This window comes from Chelonia mydas, chromosome 13, assembly GCF_015237465.2.
Source record: "Chelonia mydas isolate rCheMyd1 chromosome 13, rCheMyd1.pri.v2, whole genome shotgun sequence".
Lineage (NCBI taxonomy): Eukaryota > Metazoa > Chordata > Testudines > Cheloniidae > Chelonia > Chelonia mydas.
In genome coordinates, this window is record NC_051253.2 from 6,008,935 (window position 1) to 6,036,144 (window position 27,210).

The following is a 27,210-nucleotide window of genomic DNA, read 5'->3' on the forward strand; positions in this document are numbered from 1 at the left end:
AACATAAGACAGAGCACGAGCAAGAAACAAACAATGCTGGGCTTTTCAAACATGGCATGCATTTGAGCTGTGGTGTTCAGGATGGATGGGGCAGAGGCTATGTCTGAGAACTGGCTGAGACATCACCGGGGCATGAAGAGATTCAGCCTTCTAAGTGAGGGATAAGCATTTTCTCTCTATGCAAACATTTGTCTGGATTTGACATGCTTTCCAACCCCAAGCCATGTAAATCTTTAAAAGCAAGCACTGAAGAGTAAGACCCCTTGGAAGGAATGGGGAGCGTTTGTATTAACCTGTAAAAATCCTGAAGATCCAACAATACCCACCTTCTCTTAAGGTGAAAGACAAATATGACTCCAAATCTGAGCTGGTGTATTAGCTCCTGGTGCCACCTGGTTCATTTTGAATCATCTTTAATTTTTCTTGTCTCTGTTTCAGGTCTGGGTAATAATAACACTGCATTTAGCCTGCACTCACAGGGCCAAAATCAATTATTATTTACACTGAGTGTAAATCTGAAGTCATCTGGATTTGCCCCAATGTAAACGAGGAAAGAATGTGACTCACAGTGTCAAGGATGACTTTAAAAACCTGAACTGGTGCATGTTCAATATGTGTGTGTGTGTGTGTGTGTGTGTGTGTTTCTCTGCAATTGCAAAATCCTGCAGTATTGTGGGCCTGCATTTAGAAGCTGGTTTGATGCCCGTTTAAAAGTGTGGCCTTAAATGGCTAAGCTGACGTTGTACCACAGCAGAATCAGCCTAGGTGAGTTGCCTCCGTTCCCCATGCTATACATTTCTGCATTTATCTGAGCTGACATAAAGCCGAATGGTTTTACTACTTAAACAGCTTGGCATGCCTTCCACTGACAATTTGGCTTCCTGTAACATGCTGAGTGATAGGTAGCAGAATTCCTGTTGGCACAGATGCTTACTTCATAGGGCTCCCAGAATTCATCGCATCTCCCTGTCTTTGCCTTTCCCGTCCTCCACTCCCACTCCGCACATCAACCAGATACCAGAAGCTAGTGAAAGCTTAATGAGAGTCCTGTACGACTCAGCGTCAGCCCACGTGAGGTAAACACCATGAGTGAAGAAATCAGAGAACGTAACATACTGACAGCGAGCGGAGCTTTGTAGCACGGTGGGCTCATTCCCTCTGTATCTTTGTTTGTGGAGAGAAAAGCAACTGTGTGTTGGCACAAACGGCAGGTCAATAGTGAAGTGTCTCAACTGGCGAGGCAGAAGACTGTTGGAACAGGGTAGGAACTCAGTCGAGACTGGTGTGGATTTTCAGGTAGTTTGGGTTAACCCATTAGAGTTCAGAAACCAATATATATATATACAGTATATATACTTAGACACAGAAGAACACAGGCCCAGACTTTCCAAGGAGCTTGGGACCAGACTTTCAATTTCTCAGCACTGATAATTGGGCCAGATTTTCAGAAGATCTCAGGTCCCACTTAGACACCGAAATAAGGATATAAGGTGCTTACCCTCCAGCTGCTCCTGTTGTGACCCTTGTCTTCAGATTTTTCAGAATTGATCACTGCCCAATGGATTGAGCTCTTTTAAAAATCTGGCTCATAATTCTCTTTCCCCCATCACCTCCCTCAGGTGACAAAAATAGGAAACGGTCAGTTCTGGGCTAGAGCTAAACTTTTGTCTCCCTACAGAGCTAAAACTGTCTTGCCAAGGGAAAGGTCAACTTTGTAATGAGGGAGAAGGTTTCAAAATAGGGATGGACTTGAACACAGCATCCCATGCTAAATAACAACCCCTCCCCCAAATTTTGGAGGAATTTGAAAGCTGAATCTGGATCTTAACCTGACTCTAGCAATTAGTCTCTATCTTTATCTTGCATCACAGTCTCATCTCTTTGGAACTGTTAGAACTCAAGATCCAGATCCTAGTTTTGTGGCTTGATTCCATTTTTTGGTCAGAGTCACAATTCTCCTCAGAAAGGACTGTAACAGTGAGGAACAAAATGAGCTTTATTAGTAGATGCTGTTTCAGCCCTCTGCATTGAATCTGCAACACTTTCTTCCCTGTGCCTTCTTCTTGGACTAATTGCATTGTCTCCCATGCAGGAAATAGTCACCATCGTGGTGTTTGGTGTGGAATACTTCGTGAGAATCTGGGCTGCCGGTTGCTGCTGTCGATACCGGGGCTGGAGGGGAAGGTTAAAATTTGCCCGCAAACCCTTCTGTGTCATTGGTAAGAACTGCTGCCCAGCAGTGGGTTTGATGGATGGCAGCAGCTACTGCTGAGAGTGCACAACGAATGGGATAAGGGCCTCGTGGGCTGTGCTCAGGATGACCGCTGAATTTGCTGTACTTTGGGTCAAGGGGAGCTGTCTGGTTTGCTTAGTGGGCCCAAGGCCTCCCTGGGAGGAATGCATAGTATTAGTGTAGAAGTCCTACAGGGAGCTAGAGGACAGTGAGCCCGCCATGGAGTATTCGGGCTTATTGTAGGCCTGGGCCAGATTCTGAGTTACTGCATTCTCATGGTTGGAGCAGGGATGGAAGACGGGGCAAAGGTGGTTGCAACCCACCTTTGTGTTCTTCATGTTCTGGACCTGTGCAGGGCCCTGCCCAGTCCCAGATAAAGTTAGAGCAGCCTCAGAATGGCATAAAGTGACCTTTGATGTGGCTGCCGCTCCTATGCCCAGGTAAAGCGGGGAGAGTTGAGTGCAAGGCCAGCCACCTAGCCTCATAAAAAACAACCAACCAAGCCCAAACTCCATGGTTATAGAAACAAAACCAGGCTGCCATTCCAGTAACTGTGGCTGCTCAGCAGAGAATGCTGCTGACCCCTCATACCCTTTGTAGTAAGATGCTATACAGGATGAAAGAGGTGGTGGATGCAAAGCTTAGGGAAGAGGAGGCTGGATACAGGCCCAAATGATCCTGGGTAGATCAGATATTCACACTAAGGCCTATGATAGAACAATGCATAGAACGTATTATCAATGCCATTGACTTTCAAAAGGCATGGACAGCCTGCATAGACATACGTTGTGCAATATTCTTCAGTCTTACAGAATTCCAGCTGACGTCATCAACATCATCAACGTAAAGAGCACTGGAAGGGTGAATAACCAGATAGCAGAGTGGTTCAGTGTGGATGCTGGCGTGAAGCAGGGCTGCGTTCGATCTCTGCTGTTGTTTGGCATTGCCATAGACTAGATAAGGAAGGATTATTAGCAGCACAAACACTGACATAGCTGGGTAGATGGCAAACACCTAGAAGATCTCGGCTTTGCTGTCGATGTCATGCGCTTGAGCAATACCCCTCAAAAGCGACAGAGATAGAATCTTTAGCAAAAACAGCAGGCCAAGCAGGGCTCAAAATCAGTTACACCAAAACAAATATTTTTGAAACCCAGATGTCAAGCAGTAACATTGTATCAGAGGACAAAAAGATCCAGGAAGTAGAACAGCTCAGTTAGCTGGTCAGCACCGTACTAGCCAATGGAAATGTCAAGAAAGAAGTGACATCAAGGATAGGAAAGGCATCCGCATTCAAGCATTCAAGTAACTCAGCAATGTATGGAAATCAAAGCTAAACGGCACCAAAACAAAAGGGAGGATTTTCCACTCAAATGTAACCTCAGAGCCAACATATGGCTGTGAGAGCTGAAGATTTATTAAAGTGTTAGCGAGAAACCTAGATCCCTTTGAAAACAAGCGCTTAGGAAGGAGTCAGGGCATAGGGTGGAGAGAGTTCACCACCCACAAAGAGATCCGAGAACTCACCAACCTGCAGCTGGTCTCCACTAGACTTAGAAGGAAGCACTGGCCATATCTGGGGCACGTACTCCGGATGCACAGACTCCTCCACGAAGCTGTCAAGTGAAAACCAACTGGTGTGAGGAAACAGGGAGCCTGAGAGAAATCTTAGCAGGGAGGGCAGAACAGCTGATCTCAATACCCTGGAGCAGATGGAAGCAGCAGCTAATGACAGAGCGGGATGGAAGAGGTTGTTTTCTTCCCTCTGTGCCAACATGGGTGTGAGAAGGATGCAATAATATAAGTGTAGTTCAGAATCAGGCCCTTTGTGTCTCCTTTGAGAGGAGAAGTGATCTAACCATTAGAACATGGGGATGGGAGCTAGGGTCTGGGGTTCTGTGTCTGACAAGTCACTCTGTATCTCCATTTGCCTTTCCATAAGACTGATATTACAGTAATTATCTGCCTCACAAGGGAGTTATAAACCTTAATTAATTATTGGCTGTAAAGTTCTTTGAGATTCTGTGGTGGAAGGGGCTGTCTCTGTGCAAAGCAGTTACTTTTAACAGGGTGAGGTGGGGTCAGAGGTGGGCAGGGAGAGGAAGAGAAGGGATGTATTTGTTCTCAGTGCTTTCTAGAGATGGGCTTAAGCCACCACATTTGGATCTGGACCCTGATTTGACCATCACAGAGCTGGGGATGCTTTATGCAGGGTTTTGGTTTAGCCCATTATAAAACCAGAGGCATCTACAAAATTCACATAGTGATCTGAATGATGGTTTTCAGATCCCTGAAAGCCCTGGGGTATTGAGACCTAGGCTTTTGCTTTGGGCAAAGGTGGGTGCTTTTAGTACTCCCATGCACCCACCTTTCCTCCATCAGTGGCAGAAACAGGCCTTCCTAAAACACAGCCCTTTAGGTTTTCCTGAATGCGTTGGGCAGTGAGGCTCCCATGTCAAGGTGGACCTTAGAAACAGCAGTACACTGGCTAAAGAAGATTATGCACCTCTGCTGATGCACTTTGCAGAGGCTTATTCCAGGCTAGAAATGTTGCATTGTGCATCAAGCCAGAATTCAATCTTTAGAGTCTTGGCAACCTTTCTCCCGGTGGAGGAGGTGTGAGGAGAAGAGGAATGTGAATTTCATTAAACCGTGCAGTGAATCACACAGCGTGGGTTAATATTAGTTGTACGTGGCCATGTGCTTCCTCCATAGGATGTGACAGACACATCACTCATTTTTATAACAGACACACACGCGCGCACCTACCCCTGTTCCCAATGGGCTTAGTAGCGGTTTATACGTGTCGGAATCTTTGAGGTGGTATGTTATCTTTTCTCCAGCTCTGCAGAGTTAGGAGCTCAGATACCGTGGAGATGGGTGCAGTGTAATACCCTGAATACCTGGATAGGAAAGACGAGGAAGAGGGAGAGGTGCTCAGGAGGTCAGCTGGGGGATGTGGCTGCCCAACACTGAGCAGTGAAGTGGGGTATCTGAGATGCGGGGGCCTGTGTGGATAAAAGACGCTCTTCTAGGGTTTAGCCTGAGGAAGAAGCATCCATCCCTAAACTGGCATGATCAGTCAATAGCAGAGTCACCACCAACCCTGGCTGATGGTACCAAAACTGTTTTATTTCTTTCCACCAAACTGACTCCAGCTAATAAGGGAAGGTGAGAACAGAGGTGATGAGTGAGGGGTCCTTTCCAGACCAAAGGCAAGGGGCTCACCCTAGAGTAGTGCCAGCCTGATGTCTCATCACCCACAGAGATAGGAAAGACGGAGGAGTCCGTTTGTAAAAACCCATCCAGGGGAGGTGATGGTTGGTGTGCGAGGTCCATGAAATCGTTCCTCTTACGCTCTGCTTCCTTGCAGACATCATGGTGCTGATTGCGTCCATTGCCGTGCTGGCAGCAGGATCCCAAGGGAATGTCTTTGCCACCTCGGCTCTCAGGAGTTTGCGGTTCCTGCAGATATTGCGCATGATACGAATGGACCGTAGAGGTGGTACCTGGAAGCTTCTGGGGTCTGTGGTCTATGCCCATAGCAAGGTGAGTGAGACCTGGATAACTGGACTGATCAGCTCCTTACACATTTTTCCTCACAATGAACACTACTTTGGTTCCCCCCCCCCTAATATTTTGATGCCTGGGTGATTATCATTTGTGGGAAGTACCTTGAAGGTGGCTGCAGTGGCTATTTTCAGAAGCAATGTGGGTTAGTAATTAGCCTGCACAAACCCACAGCCATGAAGGAGCTGGGAGGCTGGTTAAACTGCATCTGGCAGCAGCCAATATATATGGGATTAAATGCTGATGATGTTGCAAATGCTTTATATAAAGCATGTATTTCAAAGAGGCTGCATGTCTGAAAATTTACCCCTTGGGGTCATCCATTTGCAGATAGCGCCATCTTGACCATGTCCTCCTCCTAATCATTAATAAATGTATTAACTAGTCCCAGGCCCAGAACTGATCCCTAGCGTATTCCATTATTCACCTTCCAGCAGTTTGAGGAGCATTCATTCACAACAACATTTTGTTTCCTGTCACTTAATCTATGACAATATTTTGTCCCTTATCTTGAGGTTTATTTGTTTTCCTTAAGAGCCTTAGCAAATTTATCAAAAGCTTAGTAAAAAATATCAGAAAACTACAGTCTACCAGGTTTCCTTCATCTGCTCTTGTATTAGCTTTGTCCAAGAATGTGACAGTTTGAAGATGCATAATTTACCTCTGACATACTTTCCTATGTAGTGAATGCGACCTTTCTTCTACAATTTGCTGAAATGTGGATATAGTGCGTCTCAACAAACTAATAAGGTCTCTTAAAGAATCATTTTGTGGTTCTGAGGCTGGGGAAATGGGAAAGCATGAACCATCCTATTGCATCTGCAGTTTAATGTGATGAAGAGTTACCTCAGTATTTGATTTAGCAACTTTGGTTATTGAAACCTTTTCCTTAGGTGTGGATCAAGTATGTGATCATTCTGACATTGTATGACTTCAGTGGAAAAATGAGAGAGAAAGATTGGGTGGTATCCTCTGATTCTGCACCATTAGATGCTTTGCCATTCAGGTGAAATATTAAACCTAGAGCTGTGCAAAGTGTTCCCAAGGAACCCAGAGACAATACGATACCTAGCAGTTTCCTGATGTGTTACAAACTTCATCCAGGTTCCATTAGAAGATTTAAAGCCAATCAGGGCTTTTTGTTTTGGTGAATGAAACTTGGTGTTTCCCAGTGCATTTGCTTCACTTGGGTGTGAACCTTTACACAAAACTCCAGGGTTACAAACCCCACCCAAATCCAAACCAAAGAAAACGTTCACATGAAGCTATGTGAACTAAAGCCAAGACCATACAGCTTTCGTTAGACCACGCTCTCTTGTGTCAAACACTGATGGTTATCCAAGTAGTGGTGTTTTTCCTAAAGAAGTAGGAAATCATGAAAGTTCCAATAAGGTTATGTGGCTTCTGCTGCTCAGCTTAAAATCTCTACTCCAGCTGCCTAACAGCCATGAGCTTGCCAGTTCAGTATATAATTCACTGTTATAAAGTTTTCTAGCAGGGGTAAGCCCACACTGAAATCCTGGGATCCAAACACCCCTGAAATGTGGGGATAAGATCCAGATGCATATTCAAACTTTGTAGGTGGTCTCCATCATGAGACCGATGTGCTTAGACCACTGGACTGGGAGATCAGTTCTCAACTCTAACACAGACTCTGCATGTGACCTCGGGCAAGTCTCTCTGGCCTGCATCCTCAAAGGTACTTAGAAATCAATTGGAGTTAGGCACCTAAATACTTTTGGGATCTGGGCCTTAATGACTCTCTGTCTCAGTTCCTCATCTTTCAAATGGGGATAATAATACCTCCTGTCTCCCACCTTGTCTTATCTATTCAGGTGGTCAGTGCTTCAGGGCAGGGGCTGTCTCTACTTTATGTGTATATACTGCTCCTAGCGCAATGGGGCCCTGCCCATGTGGAGTCTCTGAACACTACTGTAATACTACTTCTACTAATAGTCTTGAAACCAAACCCCAGAGCTGAACACCCACAAACTTTGGGAAAGTTGAGCTTTGAACCCCGGCTCTGCATTTGGGGATACCCCGAGTATGAAATGCATAGTATGGAAACACATTATTCTATTCTGTTCCTTAACTATCTTGCAGGAGCTGATTACTGCCTGGTATATTGGCTTTCTGTGCCTCATTCTGGCCTCTTTCCTGGTGTACTTGGCCGAGAAAGGAGAAAATGAGCACTTTGATACATACGCAGATGCGCTCTGGTGGGGCCTGGTGAGTAATTTCCACAAAACAGCAGCTGCCGGTTATTAAAATGAAATGACCATTAACCCTCCCATCCTTTATCACTTATGTGAGAAGTTGACTGATGCGAGTTTAGTTAGCATTATTATTAAATGGTTTCCAGCTATTCAGTTTAGTACTTTTCATCCCTTAGGGAATGCTACACTATCTCATTCCTTGAGTTAGCCAGATCATAGACAGCTACAGGAGAGGCACCCGCTGCTCCCAGGACTAGGGAAGGACAGTCTGGCCATTGCAACTTGGCACCAGCTGACCAAAAAGTGACTGTTTTAATGAGGTTCTGAAGGGAGCTGTGTTCAGCTCTGCAGGCGGGAGGTTAACCAGGGTAAAATGAAGCTTGGGCTATAGGAGGTGCCGCTCAGCGGCTCCCCCCACGTGAGCACCTTGGAGATATCACCGTGTAGGTGTGTGTCTGGAGAGGGGTGGGTTGATCTTGGACATCAGTTCTGTAGAGTTCAAGGAAGCTTAGCACCATGAGGGGGACGGGGGAGTGGAAAGAAAGGGAGGAAATGTGAGCAAAATCAGGAAAGGAGAAGAAGAATCAAACACTAAACAATGTTCGACTGTACTTGAAAATCATGGAGTGGAATGGCAATCAATTCAGACTTGCCCTATGCCAGCCTTGTACCATTGGGATATGAAACTACCAGTATTGTCTAGTGGCTTGAGCTGATCAAAGAGCCAGGAACTCCTGCCTGCTGATCTAAGCTCTGCTACAGGATATCAAGTGGCCTTGGGCATGTCTCTTAACTTCTCTGTACCTCAGCTTTCCCACCTGTAAAATAGGAATAATGATGCTCTCCTACTTCACAGAGGGACGACCAGGATTAGTGAACTAATTCTCCTCTTACCTGAGGGCAACAGAGAGGAGAATTTAACTCATTTTTTGTAAAGTGCTTTGAATACTTCAGGCTACCTAGAGGTGCTAAGTATTACTACCCATGTTTCTTCTGGGATTGTGGCCACAAGGGGGCTTGTCAACCTTTCTCTGGATCTTCCCTCAATTAATTTTCCTCATTTATAAGGGTCCCTTATGCCTCAGGCAATTCCCATGAAACTGGCCTTATTCTTTAGGCAGCCTTGTTGGGATGTGATCTGCCTTCAAGCTTTGGTCTTCTGCAAAGAGAGCAGTTCAGCAGAACCTAATTAATTCATGCTAATGACTGGGGGACTTGGCGTGGTGATTGAATTTGGCCAGTGGAAAGATTCCCATTGGCTTCAATGGGCTTTGGAGTAGACTCCTAGTGAATAAGCAACAAACAGTGTGGACCAGAGTGACCTCTGCGCTTAAGCAGGCACATAAGATGGAGGAGGAGTTCACTGGCCTTCCTACTTAAGCTTCGTACAAGCTGGACACAATCGTAGTCTTTAAACGCTGGGAGTTCAAGAGCTGTCTGAGGCAAGTTCTGCTGTTGTTAGTCCACTGGCGTCCAAAAAGTGCTAGATACTGACCATAGACGAAGAATGGGATTTTCAAAGGTGCCTAAGGGCAGGTTGACGCTTACGGTGGCGTGTAGCGTACAGACACGGCATGCCCAACTAGCACGGGTATAAATAGCAGTGTAGATGGTGAGGCACTTCTTAGGCAAGTCGAGGGCCCTACGTGCCTGAACCCTCAGGTATACACCCTACATGGCTCTCTGCAGGCCAAGGCAGTGCCTGCCCCATCTAAACTGCTATTTTTAGCATTGTACTGTCCCGCCGCCTCCTGGCTCCTTTCCCCATCTCAGTGAAAGACTCTGGAAGCGGGGAAAGGCTCTACTCTGCCAGAGCCTTTCACTGCTGCGTGTTGCAAGACACCGCAGACAGTGGGGATGCATCCTGCTTTTCACTGCAGCGCCTAGGCGCTGGAACTAGGGGTGCTGAGGGTGCTGCCTCACCCCCTGGCTTGAAGTGGTTTCCATCATATCCAGGGTTTACAGTGTGGGTCAATGGCTCTCAGCACCCCCACTGTGCAAATTGTTCCAGCACCCGTGCTGCAGCATGTAGCCACATGTGCCCTACAAGTGTAGACAAGATCTAAGTAACTTAGCAACACAAGTCCCATTGGGCTTTAGCATTTTGGAGAATCCCACCCAAGTTCCATCCCTGAACAGTTGACCGGCTAAGACAGTAGGCTTCTTCCAAAGGGCTGGTAGAAAGGGATAAAGCACATAATCAACCGAAATATTTACTTAGCAAGCACTAAATAGCCTCAATCCTTAAATGTGCTTCAGCCAAGTCGGTGTTAGTTGGCGAACATCTCCTAGGCTTCCTGGAGGAAATGCTCCACATACCAATCTTTTCAAAGCGGTCAGGACCATGGTTTTCAAGCTTGGTACAATGCTTGTGCTCTGTGGGGTCACTGGGAATACCAGAGGCACAATGCTTCCAGGACCTCCCACTGAGATATTACAACTCAATATCACCTCCTACCATGGACTTAGTTGCACCAGAACAGTTGAGCCATATCTAACAGAGATACTGAATTACTAAATGCGTTTTGATCATGTATTTTGACAAGTGCTGTTTCCTTTTAATTATTCATAATAATACATCATAATGTGCTGTTAAATGCACTGGAGCATATTTTGTAAAAGAATGAGGTCTTAGTAATAGAATGCTTTCAGTCGTGAAGTCACTCTGCTATTAAATCTTTGCCGACAAGTGCAGAGAGGACACTGCTGTTTAGTTTTTCTGTGTGTATGTGTGAATTATTGGATTAGCAGATTAACAAAGGGAGAATTAACGAGGTTCTAATCTACTTTGTCTATTGTTCTCCTGCTCCAACACTTCTGGAAGCCAGTCTCGGCTTCAGTACAAAGCTTGTTAAAACCTACAGATGGGCCCCCAACAAAATCCGAGATCTTAACAGCTCCAAGCTTTGGGAGGAATCATCTAATCCAACAATAGGAAGACTGTTGTTAGTAAATTGCTCATCAAGGTTTTCAAGCACATTGGTTACAGTTAGGAAAACAAAGCGTGGTTTGAAGTAACTAGAAAACAAACAATGAGAAAAATTCAAAGCCAAGTTAACTAATCTCCCCTCCCCTACCCTCCCCTCCAAGACAACTAGACTTGGACCTATCTTTTTTATCTGTCAAATGGAGCTGCTCAAAATGGGGAAAATATTGCAAACACTTCCTTAAATATTTTTCCTGTAGGTTTTTGTTCATTGATATTCAAAATTGCTCTGAAAATTTCCATTGAAAATTTGGAAAAGTTGAACTATCAAATAACCACTCGTACAGCTTCTGGTATTCCTCTTCAGAGCCTTATCGAGCCGTCACTCCCAACCCTGCTTCCATATTTCACTTTGTGTGAGGTCTAAATAGAAATTTAACTCCCTGGTTGCTGGAAGTCAGGGAACAGACAGCCACAGGGGGTTTGAAATCCAGGGGTGACCTGCTAGCCTCATTGAAATCAATGGGAGTTTTGTCATTGACATCAGTGGGGTCAGGATATCACCAAAGTTCCAAATTTTGCAAATTAGATTTTTCTTAGGGTAAGAACAAATCTTAACTTCGACTGTTCTGTCCACTGACCGTGGTCCTGAAATACTGATGAGTGGCCCTGGAACTGAAGGTGAATGATATAGAGCAGAAGAACTACCTAAGACGAGTTTGTATCTAAGTTCAATCCTTCCTTACAGGATTGGATTTGTTTTTATGTCTGTAGCAACACTTTCTTTAATGGAGGAGAGATTGATCACACATTGCTTAGACTGCGAGCTCTTCAGGGCCGGGGGCTGGCTCTTTGTTATATATTTGTACAGTGCCTAGCACAAGGGGGTCTGGCCTGGACGCACTACTTCAGTACAAAAATCAATAGCAACAAAGAGGTAGGTCTGAATTCAAACTCCAAATGCAAGCGCCCCCCCATATTTTTGGGAATGTTTGGATCCTTTTCTGGATCTGCACTTAGTGGCTCTGGCCTAGATAACTCCCTGCTGAAATCTGTGTAGTAACCTCTCAGTGAATATAAAATAAAGCTGTTTCCAAGATATGTTTCAGTATAGAATAATAATTAAGATGCTTTTTGCTACATATTTTGTCTAAATGGCATCTAATGGAAAGATTTTGTAGTGCTTACGTCTATAAAATGCTTTCGGGAAAGCCACTGATTATATTTTTCTTCATATAAAAATGAGTTTGTTTTAAGTTATTGTGCAGTAGGTTTTAGGTGCAGGGCTGGGGTGCAGTTTGAACCCTCAGAGGCAGCTGTGCCCAAAGCAGTTGTAGAGGAGGGGCAGTTTCAGTTCTGGAGAGGGATACATAGGAGTGCTGCTTGTAGAGGCTGCCTGGAAGATGTTCTGAATCACCGCATCCCTGCCTGCTTCACCCCCATCCTGGCTTGCTCCACCCACTTTGTGGGCTGTGCTGGACCACCTGGGGAAGCAGAGTTGTAGCCCGCTGTGACCTTGCTCTGGGCGGACTTTCCATTGCTGGAGGCTACAAGCCTAAGTTTCTCCATCCTTTGCCAGCAGAATCATGGCAGTAAAGCTATACCTGTCTCTTCTCCTGCATTCTAGAGGTCAAGGGTATCTTTGCAAATCTCCCACAACACACATACATGCCAGCATCCCAACCCCTGCTTGGAATATTATAGCAATATAATCAGTAATATATTCACAGTTGTGAATCAGGCTGTATTAAGCAGCAGTAATTCGTACCTTCAGGGTACTGTGCCGTTTTGAAATTGGAAGGGAAGCCCGTTAACAGGCACTTTTGGAAAGATTAGGAATAAACAGTTTCAGACCTTTATGCGTGGAAATAACTCTGCCTCATTTGAAAGAGCCACAGCTGAAATGCTTGATGTGAGTTTGGGGAATCCCGGTTATTTTTCTCAGTCCTGAAGGAGCCATTCCATCTCCTGCATGGACGCTTTGGACTAAAACGCATAAGCCTTCTCCCCAGAAGGCAGTGATGTGTATACGCCTGTTTAATGAAAAAAGCTGCCCATTCTGAGGGACGGATGTAAAAGCTCGTACCCCTCTGCACAGCGTGCAGGAAGGATGGCCTGGTGGTTATCACACTGGACTGGCAATCAGAGGCTCTGGGTGCAGTGCCTAGCTCTGCCACAGATTCCCTGGATGAATGTAGGAAAGATAAGCTGCAGAAAGGGGCCTAGGACTGGTGTAAACTCCACAGCACCTCTTTGGAACCCCTTCCTCCTACTGCAGAGGTGGTCTGGGACCAGCTGGGGTGGTCCGGAGAATGAAGGGAGAGAGCGGGACGGGAGGAGGCATGGCTGGGGTGATCATGTGCCTGGGAGAGGTGTGCCCTGCCCATGGCACTAGGGAAGCCCCATAGTAGCAGAGATACAAGCTGCCTCCTGGGACCAAGGAAGGGTTAAATCTGGTCTTCCGAGCCTCAGCTTCCCCCACTGTGAAATGGGGATAGCAATATATGGGGTGCCTGAGGATACATCCACAAATCTTTGGGAGGGGCTGAGATACTCGGGTGATGGGGATGCTGTACGTGCCGAGGCAGATGGCTAGAACACCTCTGAAGTTGCCTTGGCAAGACGCCATTTCCCCCCGTAGGCAGAGTGTCTGTGGCAGTACGTTGTTGATTGTAGCTGGCTGTTTCTGTGGCTGCTGCTGGTGGCAGCCATTGTGCTAAGGGCAGATACGTAGGCACAAGAAAGAAAGAATTTGTGACAGTGCTGTGAGTGAATTGTAGAAATGCCGGGCTGGAAGGGAACCTCGAGGTGCCATGGGGTCCAGCACACACTGAGGCAGGATTAAGTATACCTAGATAATCTCTGACAGAAATTTGTCTAACCTGTTCTTCAACACCTCCAGGGGTGGGGATTCCGCAACCAGCTAGGTAACCTAACCCAGAGCTTATAATTAGAAAGTTTTTCCTAATATCTAACCTAAGTCTCCCTGGCTGCAAAGCCAATTACTTCTTGTCCTGCCCTGGACGGACCTGGAGAACAATTGGTCACTGTCCTTTTTTACATATTTGAAGACTGTTATGTCCCCACTGAGCCTTCTGTTCTCTAGACTAAACAGATCAGTTTTCCAATTCTTGTAAACCAGTTTCCATTGTGAAAAGATATAGCAAGCCGAGGAACTTTGCACTGCCTCTGTAACAGCAACACACTAAGTACTCAGTAACGTGGCTCCGTTGCTCTAGAGAACATAAAAGATCCTGTAACCTTCTCTATGGGGCTCCAACACCCCTCTGTGCATATGTATTTCTATTGAAATAGCCACTGTGATGAATATGCCAGTGAAGTACCCTACAGGATAAAATCCTGGGATCTGGCATAAGAATAACCAGGGAAGGGGGAGATTATGCTGAAGAGAGAATTGCATTCAGCTGTTGTTTCAGTTTTCAATATGGGGCCAGCCAAAAGGCACTGGAGTGAACAGGCTTTGCCTCTCTCTTTCCTTAGATTACACTCACCACCATCGGCTATGGGGACAAGTATCCACAGACATGGAATGGGCGTCTCCTGGCTGCAACTTTCACCCTCATTGGGGTCTCCTTTTTCGCCCTCCCTGCTGTAAGTAAGCACCCAAACATTACCGTGAAAACAGGACATGAATTTTTCTCTACACAGTCCCGCTTACATTCACTGAGGCTGCCGTCTTGCCTATATGGGCTCTCTCCAGATTTTTTTGATGATGTTGTTAACTTTGCAGACATTTAATTACTTATTACAGCAAAAGGATTTCAGCTCAATGGACAAATCCCAGTACTGCCAGAACCCAGTGTTCAAAATTAATGAGTCAGGCCCCAGAAGGTCCTGAGGCTGCCCTATGGAGTCATGAGATTGAAAAAAAAAATAAATAAAGGGACACATTTTGGGATTCATTTTGATTTGCTTTCTGGTTTTTTAACTTTTAGGATGTACATTTTTGAGCTTTTCTCTGCAATCATGAAGCTGACAAACTTATTTTTGTTTTAAATAAAGTCTGAGACTCACACATAATCACATGAGTCCAGGAGCTGGGGTTTTAAGGAAAAATATCAAATATCGTGAGACTTGTGATAAAATCATGACAGTTGGCAACACTGACTAAGAGGGGCAGGACACCTGAGATGCCCAGGGACTGTAGTGAGCATTGTGGCTGCTTGGTGCCTCTCAGGATTTAGTCCTCTTAATTAAAAGATTAGAACAGCTCCATCTTTTGCATAAATAAGATACCTAGGGCCAGATTCTGAGCTGGTGTAAATCAGTGTAGCCATGTTGGTTTACAGCAGCAAAGGATCTGTTCCAAGGCTTATGCATGAAAGGAGTTTTTGTAATTAATCTTTATTTATGAGAGAGAAACACAAAGGATTTGATTGAGCAACCCTTTCCCCTTGGTGAGCACTTTCATGCACCAAAGGCCTTCAAATTAGCTTTCAAGTGCCCAGCACCCATAACTGGAGCCAGATTTTCCAACAACCTCAGCTCCCATTTCGACTCCTCAGCTAGAACCAGACTTTCCAAAAGCTCTCAGCTCCCACAAACTGCAAGTTTTTTTTTTAAATGTGCCGAGCTCTCTTGAAAGCCTGGTCCCAATTGTGGGGGCTGCACATTTATGAAAGTTTGGTCCTGTGTTTGGTTTCTTGTTTCCTGCCACCAAACATGGCATTTCAAGGAGCAAGAAAACAACCACATAATACTGAAGACTATTTGGGCTTACATCTGTGTAGACTGGAACTGATCACAGAAAAACAACTAAGTAACAATAGCATAATATGTTCCATTCTACTTCCATGCATCTCTGTCTTCTGGCTACACATACTCCTTTGAATCAGCATAGAGAGACAACACGAGAGAGACACACTTGTATATTCGTACTTCATGCAATCACTGGCTTCCTTAGATATGACTGAATAAAGTGCATGGTGGGAATTATAGGACAGGATAAATTTTATGGATTGCGTGCTGCAAAATAAATAAAAATATTTGGGCAACGGAAACCGTTGGCCTTGTTTTTGTCCCCAAATAGTCACAATCCCCACAAGCCAGTGATAGTGCCATTTCTTGCTCCTGGGCCACTGGGGAGATTTTATTAAGCTACCACAATCATTTTTGCAAAGGTTGGGAGTTCATTGCGGAAAACTCCTTTTTTCTTGATGGAACTGCAGCACTGGGTGAACAGTTTACACTTTATTGCAACACCTGAGAGAAGTAAAACATTTACCGCCAGACTCCATATCGCGCAGTCATAGCATTTGACAGCGGGTGGAAATTATTAGCTTAGGGAGAGGGGAAGTACAAGATGATCTCAATGGGACAGAAAATGAGAAGAGAACAAATCAGAGGAGAGAGCGAGCTGTCAGTAGGGCTATTACAAACACAACCTTTTAGAGCAAATTGTCTCTTTCTTTCTACCAGGGCATTTTAGGTTCTGGCTTTGCCCTGAAGGTTCAAGAACAGCATCGGCAAAAGCACTTTGAGAAGAGGCGAAACCCTGCAGCTGGCCTGATTCAGGTTAGCAAGCAGTGCCCCGATCCTGACGACAGAGATGCGCTGCATGAACTCCCCTGATGCCAGCAGCTGCTCTGTCTCAGCAGACATTCTGGCCCAGAGATGACTGTCCAGGGGTGGCTGGGATTTTTGTGTGTTACATTTCTGTATTGGTAACAATAGCTGGCTAGGAATGAACTGACACAAAGGAGCCACATCTATCTGGACAGTTGCAGCAGAATTGCTTCTGATTAATTGTTTTTAATGAAGGGAGATCTTTTTATACTCATAGAATTGGGAGGATTCCTGAACTGCCAGACAAGGCATAGTGCAGGCAAGTGCTGTGCATGTTCTCTCCACCTAGCTCTGTCACTGCATCTCCACCTGCCCTCCTGGAGCCTGGAAATCACACCCTGGGGGAAGTGAATATGGGTCTGCTGAGGCTGGCACACTCATTCCACTCCTGGCCTAACCCAGAGTTGACTCGACTGGCCAGGTCTTCGGTCCCTGCTCTGGCTGCTTTCCACAGCCTCAGGCAGCAACCTCCCCTAATGGGACAGCTGAAGATTCCTGCTGGCAAAGAGGCTCCACATGACCTACACATAGGGGGCAGGGAGGGGCCGTGCCATGGCTGGGGTGAAGTGACCAGAGCTCTGCCTGGCCTTCAGCTGGTGCAGTGGTCCCTATGGGGCCATTTTGCCCCCCCCCCAGCCAGTCCAGAATTGGGGAACAGAAAAATGGCTTAAAGCCACCTCTTCTTCACCCCCCTCAACTCAGCTGATGGTCTAGCCCCATGTCTTCAGTGTAGAAAGACCAGTGTAAAAAAAAAAAAGCCCACTTTGCCCCCTGCAGGTACAGATGCTGTTTCTAGGTGGAGTATTTGAAAGTCATCCTAGTGCAAAGTAAAGAGCTTCAGGTGCACTTCCCTCTCCTTATAAGGTCTTCTTCATTGTGAGCCTTGCCTAGTTCCCATCAAAATCGATGGGAGGCTTCCCATGGACTTCCGTGAGCTGTGGAACAGACCCTAACCCTCATTCTAACCAGCCTCCTAGGAATGGACACACAGAGTACATTTACATTGCGAAAATAGACCCGCGGCAGTGAGTCTCCGAGCTCGGGTCAACTGAAGGGCTCTCAGGGCTTGGGCTGCTGGTCTCAAAATAGCCATGTAGACGTTCTGGCTTGGGCTGGAGCCTGGGTTCTGAAACCCAGCAACCCTGAGCTCAAGTGTCTACACTGCAATTTTTAGCCCTGTTGTGCAAACCGTGTGAGCTCAAATCATTGATCCAGGCTCTCCATCTCGCTGGTGCGGGGGAGGGGTGCGGGTGTTGCAGTGTAGACGTACCCTCTATTCTTGCACTGAAGAATACCGTTAAGCCATGAAACAGTACAAGTGAGAGGTTTTAAGAATGTTACAGGTGGGAAATGAACCTAAGGGAGCAACATCTGGGACTCAAGCAAGGAACCTTTATATTAAACTGTCTCAGACGAATTGTTTCCGATTCATTATTCTTTGAGACGCTCTGGAGGAGGAGGGAAGGTGGCATTTTGAGGCAGCTCAAATGGTGCTAGATAGCAGCCCTGAAAATAAATGCAAGGAAATCATCCACAGGATGACAGCAGATGCTGTCAGCCAGTCTGAGAGGAGAAAAGACAAAATCCAAGCAGATTTAGTTAATACATGATGCAGACAATTCAGTAATTCAGCTTGTTTTCCCCAAATTGGTTTTATGCAAAGAGAAAATTTATATGAATGTGATGCTGCGATTGGGAGCATTTTTTGATGGAAACAGATGTCTGTGCATAAGGCACTATTGTAATCTAAGTAATAGTCCGTTATTGCAGCAGGAAAGGCATAGACTGTCAGGTCTTCCAGTCTACAGAAAGACCCTGTTCTTTATCAATAAAACCCAGCAGAGCAGGAACTCAATGGGAGTTGCTGGCTCAAGGCAGAGGGTGTGATTCAGATCTCAGTTAGACTCACATAGATCAGGTGTAGCAGCTGTTGGAGTCGGTGGAGATGCACTAATTTAAGATCAGAATCAGACCCAAAGAGTGGATCTGTGACAGACTGAATCATTGGGTTAAGGAAGCAGAAAGGCTCTTCAGCTACTAGACTGAGCTACTTGTGAGCCATGTAATCCTTTGACTTGAAAACTTTGATGTGTGTCCCAACCGAATGGATATTGACTATCAGGATGTGTTCTCTGAGAAGGGTCAGATTGAAGGGTCAGATTTTCAGAGATGCTGAGCACCCACAGCTCCCCTTGACTCAGCTGGGGTTATAAGCATCAGTACTTCTAACAGTCAGGTTCTAATCCTTGTTTGTGGGCCTTGCTTATGTTGTTTTTAACGTAACCAGCCACAAAGCGAGGGCAGCATTTTCGGAGGCGAGTGCCATGAGGCAGGGATAGATCTTCAATTTTAAACTGTTTACTGAGCAGCAGTGCAAATCGTTACTGTGTATTTTCATAGGCTCATCTACTGCATAGAGGTCTGGTCATCTCTTAGAAATTCTGGTCTGAATCAACAGAAGAACCTTTCCATTCGCAGCTGGCTAGCACTCTGGTCCTCTGATGAATCTGCTGATCATATTTCTCTTGCTGTGGATTGGAGGGTTGGGGTGGGAAGGACGATTATAGCTGTTTTTCACTCACATGTACAGCTCCCTTCTCCTCCACAGGCTGCTTGGAGGTTCTATGCCACCAACCTCTCTCGAACTGACCTGCACTCTACCTGGGAGTACTATGAACGCACAGTCACCGTTCCCATGTACAGGTACCGACTTTAAACCCCTTCTTACAGGTTCCTGTTTCATGATGCGAATGACTCCATCCAGCCCATTCATTTTTTATATTAATTAAATACATTTTTAAAATTTGATTTGAAAAGCTTGCAAGAGCTGGTGTAATTTTAAGTTTCTTTTTATTTTTTTTGCTTTATTTTAATGTCCATGATATTAATTTACTTTTGTGTGCGTGTTGTTGTTTTCACCTTTATTTCTCTGTATCCATTGGTAGTTGCATTGTGTTGTGACAGTTGCTACGGCAGTGTGAAGACTTCCTCCAGAGCAGCCTTGGAAAGTAGGTAAATGCGTCCTTTGCCTTGCCATGCAGATCTTAGTTCTGAGTTGCGTGGTCATGTCATTGTAGCCAGATTCTAATGGTTCTTCTGCCTTTCAGCAAACTTCTGCTCCCATCCCTTGACTGGTCCTGACATTCTCCCAGAGTACAGCACTTTGTTCACTGCTTCCTTGAGTTGTAATTGGCATTTACAGGGTCTGCAGCCTCCTCTGATTCCACCTAGGCTGGTGGGATACAGAGAGGATGAGGTCCTGGGGCAGTGACGTTGATTTGTATTGTAATGGTTCTCAGAGTCAGAAATTAAACAGAGCACATGTCTCTCTCTGGGGGTTTGAATGAGGCAAAGCCTCCTCTTCTATATCTCTTCAAATATCGAGACCGGGCAATTGCTTGCAATAGGAGAGAAATCCTAAATGGCAACCCAAGGTAGATGTAGATGAAAAGAATAGTCACAGCTGCCGTCCCTGCAAGTGGACACTTTCTGGCAGTCATGGCACCAGGGACACACTGCTCCCAGCCTGAAATCCATGCTTGCCTTTGTGACATCGGATAACAGCGTTTCTCAGGCTGATAGCAAAGACATGTCAGTAGGCAGGACTGCCACAGCGCCAGTGAGTTCTCCTGCATCTTCAAGAGGAGAGCAGCAGAAAAGTTTGTTTCCAAACAACTGGTTTGGATGCCCAGGCATCTTCCATAGCTCTTACGCCAGGGGGTATTCAGCTTATTTAAGACCTGAGGCTTGACCCATCCTATCAGATGACTGTGGATAAGTTTGACTTCCCAGCTTTGCCATTATCAGACCTATAGGAGCAACTGCTTGTGTATGTAACAGCTCTGCCTGCAGCCTCAACTGCCTCTGCGGCTCACCCTGGGTAGGGGGGCAACCCAGGGCTGCCAAGAGCCCATCATCTTGTGTGACTCACACATACACCTGGCAGTGCCGTTGTGCTGGCACACAGCCCATCGGGATGCCCACCCACATCGGGCAGGGCTGCAGATGCTTCTCCCGGCAGTTGGGAGCTGCTGTGGTGCCTGCTATCCAGGCAGCCTCTCTGCTGCCCCTGCTGAATCCAGGAGGAGGAGAAGGAGGAGGCAATCAGCAGGGACTGAAGGGGCGGGGCTCAAGCAGTGTCACCATGCTCTCCCAGCTAGCCCCCACCTACCCCCCCACACTCTCCAGGCAACTCCCAGCCTCCGTCTGTCCCCAGTGAGCCCCCCAGTCACTCCTCCTACAGCTGTCAGCCCTCACCTCTAATCCAGGCCTGAACCCCACACAGCGCCCCGCCCACTCCTGAGCCACCCGCCAGTCCCCACGCCGCCCTCTTCCCTGCCCCCCTCCAAACAGCCCTCAGCCCCCATCCTTCCCCTCACAATCCCCAGACGCTGTCACTTCCCATACAGCTCTCAGCACCTACCCACCAGCCATCCTCTATGCGGCCCCCAGCTGATCCACTGATCCTCAATCCCCAGAAAGCCAGCAGCACCCCCGTCCCATGGCCAGGCAGCACGTGGGCCAGATCCCTCTCCCTGCAACTCATGTCACTTGCAATTTCTCCCAAAGGGGGAAAATTCAGATTCCAGGTGCGCTGCCCCTCCCTCCCATGAGGAGCAGCTCCACGCAAATGGGAAAGACTGAAGAGCTGCAAGAAATAAATCTGATTTGCTTGGCCACAGGGCAGCTGCCACATTTGAGTGGCATCCGTGTCAATTTGGCATGGTTTAAATGGAATGACCTCTTGCTAATACTGAGGCAGCACTTGAAGCTTAAATGACCCCAGTTAGAGTAGGGATAGCTGGAGACTGGCATTCCCTTCAGGGTGGGACTTGCAGATGCCCTAGTATTCCCTAGGAATCTGAAATTCCCTAGGAAATCCCCAGGATGAGGCATGATGCCCTGAAGAGACGTTCGCAAAAGTACGGATCCTTTTCAGCAGCCCCTCTCTGTCCTCTGCATGTGGCGAAACAGACTGTGCTCCCCGGCCCCCACAGGCAGGCTCGACAACATGGCAATGCCAAGATGTGGGGGTTTTATGGATTTCCCTTGATGCTAAAAATAGCAATGAGTGTCATTTTACACACCCAAGGCTTAACGTGCAGTGCATCGCCAGGCAGCATTGTGCATCCCTGTCGTTTTAATGTGCATACATGGAGCTACACAGGACGGTCTGTGATGCTGAATGAATCAACTGGGTTAGTTCCACAGTAGGAATTGACTGATGGTGCCGGCCGTTGTCTGGTCATTCTCATTGTCTGGTCATTGAGACAGCCCACGGATTTCTTATTTACCCCACTAGAGAATAGCATGGTACAGTATTGGAACGATAGGTCTGTTACCCCTGGGAGGAACTGTCAGACAGAAGAGCTGTCTATTAGAAATCAAAATCTGTTTCTGTTCTCCCTGATTATTGGTGCGTGTTGGAATCCTAGCAGACAATCAGAATATGTTTCCTTGAGTGGGTGGGCCTTGCAGAAACCCTGCGGCCAGTCTCTTAATCCATTTTCAAAGTCCACTGGAACTCACATTACTATTATGATCAGCGCGTTTTGCACGGGATCCATTCCCTATGTTTATTTCTTTTAGCTGAAGACATTTATGAACCACCTTCAGTGTTTTATTTAAAAAGCCTGTTTCCCAATAACATTGCACTCATTCAGTGAGTCTCTCCCTCCCTTCTCCTTGCCTTTAATTGAGGTTAAATAATTCCTACTGAAGTCAGCTCTCCGCGAGGGTGAGAGCACTGGATCTGCTCCAAAGTCCGTTGTGGTCCGTGCAGCCCAGCCATTGATTTCAGTGGGCCATGGATCAGGCCTGGAGGGTGTTTGAAAGAATAAGCCTCTGGACAGAGCCGGACATACAGTGAAACCCTTTTCAATGACTATTTGCTAAAGCAATTAGCCCGTTAAAATTGTTGCATCACGTGGACCAAAAGCTAAAATTCAGGTGGAAAGCTAATCTGGTCAGGTAAATGAAGACCTTTTGGATGCGTTGAATTGAAATTTAGCCTATGAAAGAGTAGAGCCATCTTAAATAAAAACCCCTCAAGGATGAGTTACTCATGGTGGGAGGGGGGGAGGGGCTGATGCAAGGCAATTAAGCTCTGTTTGAGGAACAACTGCATGACCTGTGGTCCTTGGAGGAGGTATTACCACTAGTCTTGCACAGACTGGCCCAGAGGGTGGAGCTGGAGGTGACTAAGGGTTGGGGACATTTGAATATGTGGGTTCACTGGCCATAACACCCCTCACAAATGATGGCCATTATTCTATCCCCCGGGGCTGAAGCCCAATGCACTTTCCCTGGGTTGGGGAGGATAGATTTTGTCTCCAATTCACATTCCTTTCCCACCGAATTTCACCTGCATAAACCCTGATTATTATGCAGTATGCAGGTACAGTGAATATCACCCACAAGGTCAAAAGAAAACCATGTCACACCAATATGTTAAATATGGCGTAAGCCACATAGTTTGGAGACAGATCTGAATGTGAAACAAGATCTGATAAACTTCCCCAAATGGCAGGTCTGCATGTCTAGGGATTTGGTTTGCACCTCATTAATGCTTAAAGGTTTCGATTGTACTGCAGCAGTGGTTCTAAAACTGTTGCACTGGTGACCCCTTTCACACAGCAAGCCTCTGAGTGTGATCCCCCTTATAAATTAAAAACACTTTTTTATATTATATATTTAACCCCATTATAAATGCTGGATGCAAAGCGGGGTTTGGGGTGGAGGCTGACAGCTCGCGACCCCCAATGTAATAACCTCATGACCCCCTGAGGGGTCCAGACCCCCAGTTTGAGAACCCTTGTAGTACAGTTTCTAAATGTAGCAATATTGTCATTTCTATGAAGTCCCATATAACACCATATCCAGGGGAGTATGTATGAGCGGGAGGTTATAGACATGGGACTGGGAGCCAGGACGGCAGAGTTCTGTTCTCAGCGCTGTCACTGACTTGTGGTGTGATCTTGGAAAAGTCACTTACTGTAACTTCTTTATAACAAAATCTCCCTGACTGTAAATGGGGATAATAAACCTGGCCTCAGATGGGTGTCGGGAATATTAATAAATGTTTGTAAACCATCGGAGATCCTCTTATTGCAGTTGCTAAATTGACGTGCCAAGGTGTGCCATTGAACCAAAATTACCGTGATATAAATGAACCACCCGCGTGCTGCTGCATAAGGTGCCCGACACACTGGCTAAAACATGGTGTCGGCAGTGCTTCATTTGAGCCAGGGCTGAGCCCCGGCACCTCTAGGCTGGGCAGTTCCTAGCCCCAGCCCCTCTTGCCATGTCAGTTATTAAAGTTAAAAAAATGGCTTGTGCCCTGGCACCTCTTTCATTACTAATTGAGCACTGAGTGCCAGTGGCATCCTCTGAAATTCCCCTGGATGCTGCACAGAAACATCAGTAGCCTCTCCCAGTGAATGATTTAATGTATGGGGTTCACTCTATAATGTATCACCTCCCACATCAATAGCCCTTGAAATCTGTCAGGCTAAGCTCAGTACAAATAGTTCCCCCCCCCCCATTAAAAAAAAAGGAAGGGGGGGGTTAACTTTATATTCCGGCTGTAGCTTTCATCGCACACAGAGGCACAGTGTCCATTCTGCGTTCTTCTACCCACTTCCCTAAGGAATTCATGTTATTTCAAATTGTTGACTGAAATAAGCAATATAAGTCACGGATGGAATGCCACATGGCCTGAAATGACACAGGACAGCCCTGCCGTGGGTTACCTCTGCTGTAATCTAGCAGATGAATAAGTCTGTTTTGGAAGGGGGTATGGGGAAGTGGGTATTTCCTCCGCGTGATAAGTAAGATGTGGTGACTGGTATCTTGGCCCAAAGCTCGTAGGTTGGCATTGATGCATCTTTTGCTCACGTTGTACTGCTTATTCCTCATTAAGGAGCTGTCAGCAGGAGCCCTGTGACACGGGCTTACATGTTTTCTCAATGTTGCTCCCACAAAGAATGGATTGTTTCACACTGGAAAATTATTACATACGCCTTGCAGGAACATCAGATTTCTCCAGAACCTCATTGCAATGACCTACTGCAGTAGAGTTAGACCCACTTCTTTTGGGAGGATATTTTATTCCCAAAGAAAATCTAAAATTGAACCCTTACACTCAAAGTATGTCAGTACCAAAGTTCAAATAAATAAAACGTGAAACATATGGATTGAATCTGCATAGAAAAGCACATTGTAATGGGCATTTATGCATGTACATACTTATACACCAAGACATCAGAAACTTTTGTGTACATTTGTAACCAGATCTGCTTAAAAGGACTCTGTCCTTCATCACCACCAGTTATAACAATACCCAGCTCTCGACTACATTATTATCCCTGATGTGAATGCTCTCCCTGTGTATTGGCAGTCATAGGGTATAAATCAATGGCCACTAGAGATATGCTTATGGTATGGAATTAGTGTAGATCTTCCGAACCTCATTCTTGGACACGTTGAACCCAGGAGCTATGCTTCTGGAGAGGTACCTCATTAGTTAGCATTTCAGAGTGAGGAGCTCATGTGATTCTAGGAGGAGGCCCCAGCTGACAGAACCTCCGAGTGTAATGATTCCCCCAGGGAATGTCTGCAAAAGGTTGCTTGGAGGTTTCTACATTTTCCCCTCAGTCTCTTTTGCCCACCTTTGTTTTTTGAGCAAACCCTAGACTAGCCATTATTGAAGTGCGATACGGATCTGCAGCAATTTGTAGTCCTACTGAGGTTGGAAAAGCTGGAGCCAATTCAGATTTGCCAGCCACCTGTAAGCCCGGTTCACAGTACATCTGCTCATTGAAATACAGGTAGCTCACATGCTAATTTTCTTCTTCTGTTTCTTTTCTCCCTCCTTCCACCCCTTTTGCTGTTTTTCTTTCTCTGGCCCCTTTTGTTTTCTTTGGTGAAAATACTTGAAAAGCTCGCAAACGCAAACGTATGGTGCCTCCAGGTATGAAGTGCATGTGAATCTGAAACCATGTGTTATGTCACTCCTTCTTTGTCTGGGACCGTAACATGCTAAGCCTGTAATACAACCAAAACCCTGTTTTTTTTAGAAAAAGCTCCAAAATCAGCCTCCCCGCTCAACTGTCTGTAGTCTAATTCCATGCATCTTCATCAGTAGTCTAGCTGGTGGTTTGTACAAGCGTTGGGAAATTGTTCATCTAAGTGGCAATGTCAGGAAGGAGAACAGGAGATTTCTCAGTGAGCTTGGTTTTCTAAGCGGAAGTTATGAACATCTTCAGATTCATAGGACAGTTAAGAAAACTCCCCGTTCTCTTCTGCCCTTTTCTCATCCTTTTTTTCGTATTTCCATCTCTCAATTTTTCCTCTCCTTCACCCTTTTTTTCTCCTCTCCAGCCCTCTCTTATCCCAGTCCACTCTTGGTTGTAGCAGCTGTGGCCACTAGCTACCAGTGAAGATACGTTAAACCGAAATGGCTGGTTTTGACCTCACCTGAAAGCCTGTGCTAGCTTTCGAAGGGGCAGTTTAACCTCAATAAGGTTTATGAGAGTTATTGGCAATTCAGTAGGTGGCACTTTCCCTCTGGGTCAGAGCTAGAGCTGAGCCAACTGTTCGCAATGAATAATTCATTCAGTGAGTCTAACCTTTTGGGGTCTTTCAGGTTGAAAGGATCTATATGTATAACACATGTAAAAGATTTATTATGAATAAATATTATCTCAGTGGCTACTAAAAATGGATTTTCAAATCACAGGGATATGTTAGACATGAAGGAAATCCCAAAGGAAAGTAAATACTTATTTTCAGAAGGAGAACAGTGATCACTTATTTGCTGCTTTGCATTTCAAAATTGCAGGCCTGATCCTGTTCTCCGTTAAACCAGTGTAAATCCACATACACTCCATTGATGTCAATCTGATTTCAGGCCTGTTTTTCCAAACCCAGTCTCAGATTTTGCAGTTGCATGTTTTACAGCCACAGTGAGTTGCAGTCACATTTTTGTCCCTGCAGTTAATTTACAGGAAAAAAGCAACAATGCACTGCAGGGACAGAGTTGCGGATATACTTCATTGTGGCATAGAATGGAAGCTCGGTTTGAAAAGCAGGCCTTTACTCTGGTATAACTGAGATAAAAAACTGGCCTCTTGTTTGCAGTCCATAAAATAAAGGTATTTACAAAATTCCAGAAGTTGGAAAATTTATGAAGAGTTGTTCAGGTCAGAGCCACAAAGTCATACTTCAGAAAATAATTAATTTTACAGGACACATACTTCACCTCAATTTTTATATTTTAGCCATTTGTGTACAGACTTACTATTCTACAATTACAAAGCAACTGCATGGTTATTTCTGTCCTGAATGCCATATAGGCTATTGACTTCATTGGAATAAGGATCAGGTCCCAGATATTCTCTGCAAAATTGTTATGTACGGCAGCTAAAATGGGATTTAGGTAAGAAAACCTTATGCAAGTTACTGGGCCCAAACTTCCCCCAGCCTCAAATTGGCCTTCAATTTTTGTGTGTGCACATTTGCCTACCCTGATAACAGTGCCCCCAGTACCATATTTAAGTGCAGAATGAGTCTATGCATTTTTGCAAGCAGAATCAGTTGTATATGCAAACATGGGCATGCAAAAATCAGGGACTGCAGCTGAAAATTCATATGCATTCAAAATTCATATGCATACAATG

At 45.7% G+C, this 27,210-nt stretch overlaps 1 protein-coding gene across 7 annotated transcripts in view; it reads left to right on the forward strand.

Annotated features, from left to right (window-relative positions):
* KCNQ2 (potassium voltage-gated channel subfamily Q member 2) overlaps positions 1-27,210 on the forward strand; it is a 114,628-nt gene that overhangs the window by 45,279 nt on the left and 42,139 nt on the right. For 4 of the 7 annotated variants that reach the window (XM_043527180.1, XM_043527179.1, XM_043527182.1 and 1 more), the window contains exons 3-9: positions 2,093-2,219; positions 5,607-5,782; positions 7,907-8,032; positions 14,447-14,557; positions 16,385-16,480; positions 19,140-19,234; positions 25,473-25,502. In XM_043527180.1, the coding sequence (XP_043383115.1) occupies positions 2,093-2,219; positions 5,607-5,782; positions 7,907-8,032; positions 14,447-14,557; positions 16,385-16,480; positions 19,140-19,234; positions 25,473-25,502 (761 nt within the window). The remainder of the gene's footprint in view (positions 1-2,092; positions 2,220-5,606; positions 5,783-7,906; positions 8,033-14,446; positions 14,558-16,384; positions 16,481-19,139; positions 19,235-25,472; positions 25,503-27,210) is intronic. The other 3 variants (XM_043527178.1, XM_043527183.1, XM_043527181.1) reach the window with 1 other exon arrangement.